General features: G+C 34.9%; 1 protein-coding gene across 7 annotated transcripts in view; it reads left to right on the plus strand.

The window, feature by feature from the left end:
- The window catches only part of PIK3C2G (phosphatidylinositol-4-phosphate 3-kinase catalytic subunit type 2 gamma), a 352,007-nt gene that overhangs the window by 103,112 nt on the left and 234,265 nt on the right, over window positions 1–14,630 (plus strand). For all 7 annotated transcript variants that reach the window (XM_042991840.1, XM_042991839.1, XM_007072860.3 and 4 more), the window contains one exon: window positions 2,793–2,924. In XM_042991840.1, the coding sequence (XP_042847774.1) occupies window positions 2,793–2,924 (132 nt within the window). The remainder of the gene's footprint in view (window positions 1–2,792; window positions 2,925–14,630) is intronic.

A 14,630-nucleotide genomic window follows, 5' to 3' on the forward strand; every position in this document is an offset into this window, starting at 1 on the left:
ATTAATAAAAATGACAAAATGGAAATTGACAGTAACTATCCACTGTAACTGATTGAATTTTTGTCATTCTTGATATGAAAGCTCACTAACAAGTGAAGTTATACATGAGGAAGCCAGACTCAATGAGAAAAAGAACACTCCAGATTATGTGAGGAATAAAGTGAAATTATTATATCTTCCATTCTAGCACAGAAATATGAAAACTGAATAGAAAATCAATTACAAGTAAAAGAGAGCACATTCAAGAAATTACTGTGCATTCCATAGGGTCATCAACATTTTATGTTGAGTTTCAGAGCTTCTTTTAAGCTGAGAAGTATGTCCACAATATCTTAGGTGGATATTTTGGGTATAAAAGAATATGAAAGAAAATAAAGATTTTTAAATATATAAATGTGAAACAAATTAATTTTTTAATAATCTAAACTTTGCTAATGTTGAAAAATACATTTTATTCACCATAGTCTTTCCTTTATTTACCTTTCCTACTTTTAACTAGAATTAATTTCATCTGTCTACAATGGCTAATATAAATTATTACATTATTGGTTGAATAATGAATGTATTGCTGATATATAACCAACAATTGCCACCTACTGTGTTATACAATGTTTGATCCATTTTGTGGATAAGGAAAAATGAGGCTTATTAGTCATGGAGCCAATATTTGAATGCAGATATATCTAGATTCCAATTTCTGACTTGTTCTCTCCACTCATAGCTTACATATTGAAATCTGAGTTGTTATTAATTCAATTATATCACACCTTAAACTGCACATAGTATTTACCCTTACCCCAATTTCCTGTTTCTTTTATATTTCTGTATCAGTTGAAGTTATCCACTATAACATAATCTACCAGTCTAGAATTCATCTTTAATTCTTCATTTTCCTATTCCAGTAATATGCTCACTCAAATATTAGTTATTAAATTTACCTCTATAATACCCCTTCTGTCTTCCTTATTATTAGCTGCTTTATTACACCCTGGATCTGGGACTCTTTATCACTAGGAATAGCGTGTTGGGAAGATGGATGTGTACCTTCTCAAAACCAGTATGGTCACTGGGCTGAATTAACTCCTCATTTCTTCTTAGACTGAATACTGCCCAGCCACTCACAAAAGGGGGTCACAAATGTGTTATTTGACATCTTGAGTAGGGACTTCTCCTTAGCATCCAGATTAGACAGCCAAATCCTAGTGTGAGAAAATGCTCAATATTACCTGAGGTCTCAACTGGGCCAGCCTCAGTCAGCACTTTCCAATTGAACATTGGCTTTGGTCATCATCAGTATTTCAACAATTACCTACTGCTTAAGAAATTGATGTCAAAATTCAACTAGGAATCACAAGGAATGTGAATTTTTTTCATATTCCTCATACCTAATACCATCAGATATCATACAGTACAAACTGTCCCATTTGCTCTGTCACTTTTCTCTTTCTTTTCCCATTCCTTGGGGAATCAGTTGCCATGATCTTCCCCTATCTGCTAACCTGTTTTAGTTTTTCCATATCTTCCTAGCATTCTCATCTTCTAGTAAACACATTGCCCCATCTAAGCCATTTGAAAACTATATTTTTCATTTCCTCATCTCATAAATAGATCTTTCCTAAATGCCATACTTCTCTTGAGATTCTTACAGTAGAACCTGATCATTTCTATGGAATCAAGATGATTCCAGAAAAGAAAGAAAGGTACCCCTCTCCCTGCCCACCATTAGAGACTTCAGATCATACTCTCAACTTTCTGTCAAAGCTTCTTCTTCTTAAACACTTACACCACCCAGGTGCACTCCTTTCAGTCTTTATCTTATCATATGTAAACTTCTCTTTTATATATATAAGATATATATATATATCTCTAATATATATATAATAAATATATATATTTATATATATTATATAGACATTCTCTTTTATATATTGATGGATTCAGTGTCTGAATCCAAGTTTTTCTCACCATTAACAATCCTGTCTTTACCCTTGTCCCCCTTTTTTGCCCAAAATATGCAATCCATCCAGGGTCTGTATTTGAAGTTCCTTCCCTTTGACCTAACCAGAAATTGGTATGTCCATTACATTTTAGCAATCATCCCCCAAATGCCTGGGATTTCATCATTACCCAGAATGGTTCACATTGAAAATTGTGAGCAATTCTGTATATTTTTAGCTGTCTTTTTCAAATATTCTCTTTTGCCATGAGGAAAAAGCTCAAATCCCCTTGCCTGGCATATGGAGTTCTTAGGCATTCAGGCAACTATCTACCTTTTCAATTATATTCTGTATAACTTCCCCAACCAACTTGACCACATCGCTTGTTCTAGCCACAATGAGCCACTCAGCGTTTCTCAGCTACACTTAATCTTTCCATGCATAGATGACCTTGTTTTTGTACTTTTCTCTTCCTGGAATATTCTTTTCCAAATCTCAATATGATTATAGCAAATTTATGCTTTAAGACTTGTTTCAAGTTATTTCCTCCCTCCCCCCTTTCCCTAAAACAGTATTAGTCTGTGTTTACAAAGAGTAAATGCTTGGCATTGTAATTTTTGAAAATAAGATTGCATCTCAAAATTATAATTAAAGCAATCCACATTTATTGAATAACCAATCTCACATTATTTTATGTGTTTCTGCTATATTTCCATTTTTATAAGATCAAACACAAAAGTTCAAAAGGATCCCTCAATTCAAATAGTTAATTTTATCACACACCATTATATTACAAGGAAATATCTATGAAAAATCTTTGTAACTGGGTAATCTACTTCTTTCTTTTATTTTTAGGATCAATTTTCCTCTTGAAATAAAGTCACTTCCAAGGGAATCCATGCTCACTATAAGATTGTTTGGAATTATCTGTACAACCAATAATGCCAATTTACTGGCCTGGACTTGTCTTCCATTGTTTCCAAAAGAGTAAGTATATCATTTGTGATAAATAAAGCTCTCATCTCAATAAACCCCCCTTAGAAATGAACATTTTGCAATATATGGCATAATGAGAAAATCAAGAAGACATTTTATTCTAAAATTGAGGTAGATCAATATAAGTCATGACTATTAAAAGTGGAACTGAAAAGCAAAACTGTAAAAATGGATTTAGAAACAAGCCTCATGCTCAACTTGTCAACTGGGTCATGCATAATAAAAAAAGTATTGGCATGACCAATCTAAATTGCTTTTCCTTCTCTGACCAGCCAGTTTCTCTGAAATTAGTTATTCAAAATGACTTAGATCAATACCGTCACTTAGAAACAATGTGAGTCATGGAATTCTGGCTGAAGTAAAATTATACAATGTAACTGGTTTGCTGATCCTTTATTGCCAAGACAAAAATATTTGATAGGTTTAGGGCAAATTTTTCAGAAAAATAAGCCAACTATGAGTTTAGATATTCTATCAGAACTGGTCATTGCAAAATTAACGTTGACTTAACTATAAGGATTTGGAGCAATTAATACTTAGAATGTTTGACAAAGTCAATTACATGGTTTTCTATGCTATTAAGGAAAAAATATTTCAAATAAATGAGCTTAGTCAGTTTTCACATGGCAGGACTTGCTTTAGAATTGACTTATAAAATACAATATCTTTAAAAGCCTAGAATGTATATTGCTTTTTTAATATTGTTATAATGTTCATATATATATATATACATATAATGTATATATAGTAATAATATAATATAAATATTATAATAAGAATAGAATAGAATAGAATAGAATAGAATAGAATAGAATAGAATAGAATAGAATAGAAATAATATAATATAAAATGCTAAGGAAATTGTTCATCAGTTTTTTTGTTCCCAAATTTTGTCATTATAATAATTTATCATCAAAGCAACCATGATAAATCTTTAAGATCATCTTCGTTGGATTAATTCTGATCTGGTGTGTGTGTGTTGCTCTCTTATTTATTTTCATGCAAGAGTCCATTTCCACAAATATGTTTCTTTCTTTTATTTTTTTTCTTTTCTTTTCTCTCTCTCTCTCTCTCTCTCTCTCTCTTTTTTTTTTTTTCTCAGAGAGAGAGAGAATAAGTTTGCACCCATGCACATGGGGTAAGGGCAGAGGGAGAAGGAGAGAATCTCTACCCTGGGCTTGGAGCCTGACATGAGGCTCCATATCACAACCGTGAGATCATGATCTGAATCAAAATCAAGAGTCTAATGCTCAACTGACTAAGCCACCCAGGCGTCCCCACAAATATGTTTCTTGAGGACAAGTAATGTATTTATCTTTATAGTATCTATCACCCAATATGGTACCTCTTATAAATAGGAAATCAGTAGAGGTTTGTTTACTAGATTGAACTGGAAAAAATCAAACTCTATAGGAGATTTAAAAAGAAATAACATTTCCAAAGACTATAAGAAATAGTTTAGCCCTAGGGCGTCTGGCTGGCTCAGTCAGTGGAGCATACAGCTCTCCATCTCTGGTTTATAGGTTCGAACCCCACATTGAATGTAGAGATTACTTAAAAATAAAAATAAAATCTTAAAAAAAATAAAGAAATGGTTTAGCCCTAAAAGGAATACCTACTGCTACTAGCAAATATTTCAAAAATCTGATTGTGGGCTAAGAACTTTCATTACTTTCGCACTAGAAGCAGCTATGCAAGTGCCCTTCCTTCTCTTGAGTGAGTTTCTTTAAAGTTTCAACTGCTGAATTTGTAACATCCAGCATATTTGTAGAGTAATATTTCTAGCTATTCACTGAAAAAAAAAATTCAGTCCATTTTATTTCTGTCCATCATCTAATACACTACTTTGCACATAACAATCAATAAATATTAAATATATAAGAAGTTTGGAATATATGTCTTTCAAACTAATCTTCAAGGCTTTTTTTCTATATGGTTATGATAGTAAATTACTGCCTCCATGTTGTTTTGTCATATATCACTAATTATTAGTAAACATTTTTTGTAAATGCTCATCTTTAACTAATGCCATCTGGGACTGATATTGGTGGTGTTTTCCTAAGGGAAAGTGTTGAAATTGTGGATGATGAGACATCACATCAGAAAACAAAACTTACTTCAAAGAGCACTTTGATAAGCATTTGTAAATAAATTTCTGAAAGATCATTTCTCATGAAAGTCAGAAAATCTGCTTCTCTTCTATGCTAAACAATTTGAAGAAATCCAGATCTTTTCAAGACATCAACAATCCATCATGTGGGGCAATTGGGGAAATGTGATGACTCCCACGGTGTTCATTGCTCTGAGTGACAGAGATTCTAACCCAATTTATTCGATGCACATATTTCCAGAGTACAGCAAATAGGCCACTTAATTTCATTTTCTTTCACAGAATGACCCCGGCCCATAAACATTTCATATTGAATCTGTCACTTATTACAGTTTGAATTGCCCATAGCTAGCCATGTGGAGTTGTATTGAGCACTTATATCTTTATTTTTTCCAACCTACCCACAATCTGAAAATATGCAGAATTAAAAGCTTCCTGCCTCTTTGTGGTTTCCAGAAGTGGTTTTCAAAAGAACCCATGGTGATTTAACTCAGATATATCAGTTATGGCTGCATCAGGACTGTCTACAAATAAAAATAAATTTTAACATTTTGAAGCACACAAATTCACCTTCAGGTCTATAAAAAATAACCAAAGTACAAAGGTAAAATTTTGTCCACAGAAGTTTTATAGTCCTTTCTTTTGCAGACAGAACTTCCATTACATTTATATTCACAATGCTTCCACACTGCAATAAGAAAGTGTTTTTCTCACCTCAACAATTTCTGTGAGCTACCTTCCCTACTTAAATTCAAAACAAATTTGGGGTAGCTACTTAGCATTTCTAAATTGTGGTCAACTCCTTCAACACAGAAATCCTCCACACTGATTGAACAATAGAATCTCCTGGGGAGATTTTAAAATAAATCCAAAAACCAAGTGCACCCAAATATTCTGATTTAATTGGTCTGCACTGGGGCTCAGGCATCAGTATTCTCAAAGCTTTTCAGGTGTATTAAAGCCCAGAAAAATTAGGATTTTTTTCGATTTTCGAAAGAGAGCCAAAATAAATCTTAATTTCAAAACAACTTGATTTCCTTAGATTTTTGCTTGAGTAGACAACTCTGACCCCACTGTGTCTTATCATTTCAGATATATCCTCAAAATCAAATATAAAAAAGTTGTGGATAAGAATTCCCTATTGTCTGTTCTTCCTGTCCAAGAGAGGCCCTCAGTGTTCAAATAGTCCAAATACCTCGTTTACAGATGAAGATCTCTATGATAAAGGAAGGTTAAGGGACTTTTTATAGGTCACCAGTCTACTTAAGAATTGAACAAGAACAAGAAGGCAGGGCTGACTTCTCTTCACAGGTTTTACTACCTTAAACTGCCTCCCTTCCTGCCCTTAGGTGTCACACCTTGCTCCGTGAATGCACTGTGACATTCTCACCAACATACAAGAAGCTCCTGCCTCAGCTTTGCCTGTGGTCTGCTTTGGGATATGAAACCTATTAGACCTAGGATTGGCAGAATCCCAAAGAGTTTTATAACATCAGATCCTATGAACAGGCTGGCTGCTCAGATCTGGAGTTTTTTCTATTCTTGGTTCCAGAATGCCAGGCCATGGATGCACATAGAATCCTATAGCTAAAAGTGACAATAATTATTTTATTTCAACCTTTGATTTCACAGCTAGAGGAAACAGGGACACAGAGAGGGTAAACCAGCCCATCTGTTCTCCCAGTGCCATGGATTTGGGGTTGGTTTTTCTAAGCATAAGAATTTATACAATTTTGAAATAAAACATATCCTTAAGGGTATTCCAGAAAAAAATATTTTGAAATGTTATATTTAGCACTGTGGCCCTTTTTCTAATGGCATCTTATTCAAAACCTCAGAGTATAAGAGTGATGACCAGTCCATGTATGTGTTGTTGGGTGAGGAGTGAGAGGGGAAATTTAAAATCCTGGAATCCAACCTAGTTGCCATCTCCTCACCACCTTTCTAAAGTCCACCTCCAACCATCAAGCCACAGGGGGGAAAAACTACTTTGAAAAACCACAGATTTTATCAAAGAAGTTCAAAGAAGTTAAGCTATTTCAGGCTAGTTAATGAAGATAGGGTGCAAATGTCTTGATAACCTCTGGTGTTCTTTTCTCAAAATAAGCTGTTTCCCATCTTCTATCTTCATAATGTTTTTTTTTTTTTGTATGCTTAATTTTAATTCACTTAATAAACCTTTTAACAGTAGTACTATAAAAATGACTGTGGTCCCCACTGGCCTGGGTGTTAAATGTTTCCATTTTCTTTTCTTTATGAGACCACCATCACTCTTAGATGCATTCTCTTCGCATTTTAATTCCACTAATGGTCTTCATCATCCTCATATTTTCTATTTACAGAAGTCTATGGGAATTTATTTGCCATGTTTGCAATACCTCAAAAGATATTATATGTAATCTATTATCAGAAAGTGAATTAGCTAATATCAAACACAAGAGAGCTCAAAGAATGGTGCCAAACATCCTTTCCCCCATGAATTTCCTTGAAGTATGTGTTATATTAGCCTCACTTGGACAGCTAGAAGTTTATTCTCACTATGCTCTCTATTGCTTGATGTCTCTTCATGCACATACTTGAATTAAGTGTTCTGACTTCATTCTGCACAATATGCCTCAGGGTTAAGGCCATGGCAGCTGTTCATCCAGACTTCATCCAAGGAGAATAATGACAGATAGTAACAGTTATTCTTGAGTCCCTTCATCCACTGTAGGATTCAGCTTAGATCAGTTATATTTGCAAAGTGAGGTATACCCAGGATATATAAATATAGTAAGGTCATAAGTATAATTCACTGTATAACTTAGATGTGAAGAAAAATGCAATTAATAAATCACACTTTTCCTCATGAGTTCCCACCCTGTAACTAATGAGAAAAAACTTTACAACAATGACAAAATATTAGTCAATTCAGTAATTTAAATAGTTATTTTAGAAATAAACAGTCTCATTTGGATAAAACATTCAGTCACTCAGACAGCTTCCTGACACCCTCATTCTCTTTCTAATAGGGTGTCCGGATACACGGGATCAGAAGGGAACAGATTCTTTGTCTTGGTGACTTTTGATATCCAAATCAAATGCACGTTTTAAGCTGGTAACTGCTTGTTACAGCTAGTATAGCTCATGATTGTGGCTGTTCTAGCTTGGCTAGGGTTTACTAGCACTCCCTGAATTACTTGGTCTCTCTTAGGTACCATAGAGTTCCCAGTTGACCCCAGCTTGAATAGTTCAGTCAGGTGCCATTATTACAAACACACTTTATTCCCACCACATGATCCCTTTTTGGGGACTCTTCACCTAGATATTTTTAGCTGTTACTACATCTCATCCCTTCTACACAAAAAACAAAGAAGGCCCAATAAAGTTAAACTCAGGAGCTTCTTCTGTGTCCTTACCATGGGGCCCAAAGTTTAATCATAACACAAGTAGGTACAGGAGTGGCTCAAGATGTGGTTTTCCTCCAGGATTTGAAACACAGAGTGTTAGAGGAGCACGCTCTGTCTTCAACATTTTGCTGTGCTCATTCATCTAACATTCCTCCACATCTGCCTTGCAAAGGCAGAAGAGGGGGAAATTAGGACACCTAGGTCAGCCATACTCATTCTACTTCCTCTTTCTCCGTCTTCTGCTTCCCATAATCTCAAATTGCTAGAAAGTGGTGGAAATCTCCACCCAATATGCCACATCCTCTTTCCTCATTCCTGTTAATCCTTAAGCATGGACAGAATGTTTTCTATAAATGCTATGGAAAACATTAACATCTGTGCCCTCCAGGTTTGGTGTTAGACATGCTCCTTCCTCTTGCATTCTGCCTGAAGCTAATCCAGAACTTTTTCTAGGCAGATGGATGCTTCAGAAAATTTGGGGGAAGGTTATATACTCTATAATGAAAAGTGATATTAATAATTTTCAAATAATTATAGCATTAAGCTGACTATACCATCCCCTCTTCATTATTCTACCAAAAAAACAAGTTTCTTTCTCCAGCTGAGGAGGGATGGAACAAAGGGATAAAGAAAATTCAAAATTCATCCTAGAATAGTCTTGGGTCATATAAAAATATCTGTCTAGTAATGTTTACAAATTATACTCCCTTAGACAGACACTTTCTAATAATATCTTTAGACATGGAAAATAAAAAAGCAGGACTCAGAAAGCTAAAGGTTTAAAGAAAGCTTTAGTTGTTGGATTTTTCCTTCATATTTTGCATAGTTTGTGTAAAGGGAAAAATGAAATTATATAGTTTTTCATTTTTTTCTTTTTAGTTTCAACTTTTTATTTAAATTCCAGTTAGTTAAATTACAGTGTAATATTACTTTCAGGAGTAGAATTTAGTGATTCATCACTCACATACAACACCCAGTGCTCATCTCAAAGTGCCCTCCTTAATACCCATCACTCATTTAACCCATTGGCCTGCCCACCTCTCCTCCCGCAACCCTCAGTTTCTGTATAGTTAAGAGTCTGTTTTATGGTTTGCCTCTCTCTTCCCACCATGTTCATTTGTTTTGTTTCTTAAATTCCACATATGAGTGAAATCGTATAGTATTTGTCTTTCTCTGACTTACCTATTTCAGTTAGCATAATATTCACTAGCTCCACCCACATTGTTGCAAATGGCAAGATTTCATATTTTTTATGGCTCAGATATATTCCATTGTGTGTGGTGCATATATGTATGTATGTATATATATATATATGTCACTTCTTTTATGTCCATTTAGTCGATGGACATTTGGACTCTTTTTATAATTTGGCTATTGTTGATATTGCTGCTATAAACATAGAGGTGCATGTATCCCTTCAAATCAGTATTTTTTGTATTCCTTGGGTAAATAGCTAGCAATGCAATTGCTGGATCATAAGGTAGTTCTATTTTTAACTTCATGAGGAACCTCCATGCTGTTTTCCACAGCGGCTGCACCAGTTTGCATTTCCATCAACAGTATAAGAGGGTTCCCCAGGGTTGGCATCCTTGCCAACATGTTGTTTCCTATGCTGTTAATTTTAGCCATTCTGACAGATGTGAGGTGATAAGTCATTGTAGTTTTGATTTGTGATGATGAGTGATGTTGAGCATCTTTTAATGTATCTCTTAGCCATCTATATGTCTTCTTCAGAACACTGTCTATGTCTTCTGCCCATTTCTTAACTGGATTATTTGTTTTTTGGATGAGGAATTTGATAAGTTCTTTATAGATTTTGGATACTCTTTATCAGATATATCATGTGCCAATATCTTGTCCCATTCCAAATGTTGCCTTTTAGTTTTGTTGATTATTTCCAACATTTTACAGAAACTTTTTATCTTGAAGTCCCAATAGTTCATTTTTGCTTTTGTTTACCTTGCCTCAGGAGATGTACCTAGTAAGAAGTTGCTCCCGCTGTGTTCTCCTTCAGAATTATGATTGTTTCCTGTCTCACATTTAGGCTTTTCATCAATTTTGAATTTATTTTTATGTATGGTGTAAGAAAGTGGTCCAGTTTTAGTCTTCTGCTTCTTGCAGTCCAGTTTTCATAATACCATTTGTTGAAGAGACTGTCTTTTTTCCATTGGATATTCTTTTCTACTTTGTTGAAGACTAGTTGATCATGTAATTGTGGGTCCATTTCTGGGTTCTCTATTCTATTCCACTGATCTATGTGTCTGTTTTTGTGCCAGTACCATATTATCTTCATGACTACAGCTTTGTAATATATCTTGAAGTATGGAATCATGATGCCTCCAGCTCTGCTTTTCTATCTCAAGATTGCTTTGGCTACTTGGGGTCTTTTAGGGTTCAATACCAAGTTTAGGGTTGTTCTAGCTCTGTGAAAATGCTAGTGGTATTTTGATAGGGATTGCATTAAATGTGTAGGTTGCTTTGGTCCTTATAGTCACTTTAACAATATTTGCTCTTCCAATCCATGAGCAAGGAATGTTTTTCTATTTCTGCATGTCATCTTCAATTTCTTTCATCAGTGTTTTATAGTTTTCAGAGTACAGATCTTTTACCTCTCTGGTTAGGTTTATTCCTAGGTATCTTACAGTTTTGGGTGCAGTTGTAAATGTTATTGATTCCTTGATTTCTCTTTCTGCTTCTTCATTGTTGGCATATAGAAATGCAACAGATTTCTGTATGTTGAATTTGTATTCTGTGACTTTACTGAATTTGTGTATCAATTCTAGCAATTTTGGGGTCGAGTCTTTCAGGTTTTCTACATAGAGTATCATGTCTTCTGCAAATAGTGAAAGTTTTACTTCTTCCTTGCCAATTTGATTGCCTTGATTGCTGAAGTTAGGACTTCCAGTGGGAGTCAACATCCCTGTCTTCTTTCTGACTGCAGAGGAAAAGCTCTCAGTTTTTCCCCATTGAAGTTGACATTAGCTGTGGGTCTTTTGTATATGGTGATTAAGATGTTGAGGTATGTTCCCTCTTATCCCTACTTTGTTGAGGTTTTTATTAAGAATGTATGCTGTATTTGGTCAAATGCTTTTTCTGCATCTATTGAGAAGATCATGTTTCTTATCTTTTCTTTTATTAATTTGGTGTATCATGCTGATTGATTTGCAAATATTGAACCACCCTTGCAACCCAGAGAAAAATCCCACTTGGTCGTGGTGAATGATTCTATTAATGTATTGTTGAATTTGATTTGCTAGTATCTTGTTAAGAATTTTTGCATCCATGTTCATCAGGGATATTGGCCTATAGTTCTCTTTTTTAGTGGAGTTTTTGTTTGGTTTTGGAAATCAGGGTAATGCTGGCCTTGTAGAATGATTTTGGAGTTTTCCTTTTATTTCAATTTTTTTGGATAGTTTGAGAAGAATATGTATGAATTCTTTAAATGTTTGGTAGAATTCCCTGTGAAGCCATTTGGCCCTGGATTTTAGTTATTTTGGAGATTTTTGGTTACTGATTCAATTTCTTTACTGGCTATGGGTTTGTTAAAGTTTTCTATTTCTTCCTGTTTCAATTTTTGTGTCTATATGTTTCTAGGAATTTATCCATATCTTGCCCAGATTGCCCAATTTTTTGGCATATAATTTTTCATAATATTCTATTATAATTGTATTTTGTGGTGTTGGTTGTTTATTTATTTATTAAATAAAGTTTATTTATTTATTGTGACACAGAGAGAACATAAACAGGAAAGGAGTATAGAGAAAGGGATAGAGAGAATCCTAAGCAGGCTCCATGCTGTCAGTGTGTAGCCTGATGTAGGGCTCGAACTCATGAATTGTGAGATGATGATCTGAACTGAAATCAAGAGTCAGATGCTTAACCAACTGAGCAACCCAGGTGCCCCAGTTTCCATGTATTTTTTTTTAATTTCTTTTTTAATTTCCTGGTTGATCCATTCATTCTTTAATAGGATGTTCTTTAACCTCCATGTATGTGTAGTCTTTCCAAAGCTTTTTCTTATGGCTGATTTCAGGTTTCATAGAGTTGTAGTCAGAAAATGTGCATAGTATGATCTCAATCTTTTTGTACTTGTTGAGGATTTATTTGAGACTCAATATGTGATCTATTCTGGAGAATGTCCCATGTGCACTTGAAAAGAATATGTATTATGCTGCTTTTATTTTGCTCATAAAATATTTTGAATGTATCTGTTTAAGTCCATCTGGTCCAGTGTATCATTCAGTGCCGCCATTGTTTCCTTGTTGATTTTCTGCTTAGATGATCTGTCCATTGATGTCAGTGGAGTGTTAAAGTCCCCTACTATTATTGTATTATTGTCAAAGAGTTTCTTTTTGTTATTAATTGTTTTATATATTTGGGTGTTTCAAGTTGGGGGCATAAATATTTTCAATTGCTAGATTGTCTTGTTTGACGTACCCCTTTATTATGATACAGTGCTCTCCTCATCTCTTGTTATAGTTTTTGGTTTTAAAATGTATTTTGCCACAGATGCCTGGGTGGCTCAGTCAGTTGGGCATCCGCCTTTAGCTCAGGTCATGATCTCAGTTTGTGAGTTCAAGCCCCACGTTGGGCCCTGTGCTGACAGCTCAGAGCCTGGAGCCTGCTTCAGATTCTGTGTCTTCTTGTCTCTCAGCCCCTCCCTGCTCATTTTCTGTCTCTTTCTGTCTCTCAATATAAATAAACGTTAAAAATTTTTTTAAATGTATTTTGTCGCACAAAATTATTTCTGCTCTGGCTTTCTTTTGACATCTATTTGCATAAAAAATATTTCTCCATTCCATTACTTTGAATCTACAGGTGTCTTTAGGTCTAAAATGAGTCTCTTGTAGGCAGCATATAGATGAGTCTTGTTTTTTTTTTTTTTTATCCATTCTGACACACCTGGGTCTTTTGTTTGGAACATTTAGTCCATTTACATTCAGAGTAATTACTGATAGATATGAATATAATGCCATTTTAATGCTTATTTTGTCATTGTTTCTAGAGATTTTCTGTTTCTTTTTCCTACTCAAAGAGTCTCCTATACTTCTGGCAGGACTGGTTTCATGAACACAAACTCCTTTAGTTTTTGTTTGTCTGGGAAACTCTTTCTGTGCTTCTATTCTAAATGATAGATAGCCTTACTGGATAGAATATTTTTGGTTGTTGGGTTTTGCATTCAGCATGATGAATATACTATGCCACTGCCTTCTGGCCTGCCAAGTCTCTGTGGAGAGAGCTGCTACTAACCTTATTTGTCTTCCCTATGAATTCTTTTATTTTGCTGCTTTTAAGATTTTTCTTTACCACTGTATTTGGCAAATTTAACTACTATGTGTCTTGGTGTTGGCCTGCTTTTGTTGATTTTTATGGGAACTCTCTGTGCTTCTTGTATTTGGAAGTTTGTTTCCTTCCCCAGATTAGGGAAGTTTCTCAGCTATTAGTTCCTCAAGTAAACCTTCTGCCCCCTTTTCCCTCTTTGTCTTCTGGTACTCCTATGATACGAATGTTATTATGCTTTATGGCATCACTGAGTTCTCTAAGTCTACTTTCATGTCCAAGATTTTTGTTTCCCTCTTTTGATCAACCTCATTGTTTTCAATAATTCTATTTGCTCTGTCACTTATTCAATTCCTTGCTTCTTCCATTTTTGTGGTCACTGCTCCAGTTGATTTCAAATCTCAGTTACTGAATTTTTCGTTTTGGCTTGATTGTTTTTAAGTTATTTTATCTTTGTAGTAAGGAACTCCTTGGTGCCTTTTCAAGTCCAGATAGTATTCTTATGATTGTTTGCTTTAAATTCTGGATCAGGCATATTACTTATATCAGTTTCAATTAGATCCCTGGCCATGACCTTTTCTTGTTCTTTCCTTTGGGATGAATTCCTTACCTTGGCATTTTGTTTAGATCTTTGTATTCTTCTGTGTTAGGAAAGCCTATAATGTTTCCTGCCTCTGAGAGTAATAGCTTTATGAAGAAGAAGAGGTCATATAATGTTCAGGACCTGGCACTTCAGGAAGTGTCTTTGGTGTATGCTGCACATACTCTGCCCCTGTGTTATGGCTGCTCTCCCTCAGGTCAGTCCTCTGCAGGGTTTCTCCTTGTCTGTAGTGGGGAGTGTTTGTACCTTGGCCAGAGTGTGGTGAGTTTTACCTAGGTATGCTCTGACCTGCCTGTTAAAAAAGACCTGAATCTATT

This window comes from Panthera tigris, chromosome B4 (genome assembly GCF_018350195.1).
Source record: "Panthera tigris isolate Pti1 chromosome B4, P.tigris_Pti1_mat1.1, whole genome shotgun sequence".
NCBI classification, from domain to species: Eukaryota; Metazoa; Chordata; class Mammalia; order Carnivora; family Felidae; genus Panthera; species Panthera tigris.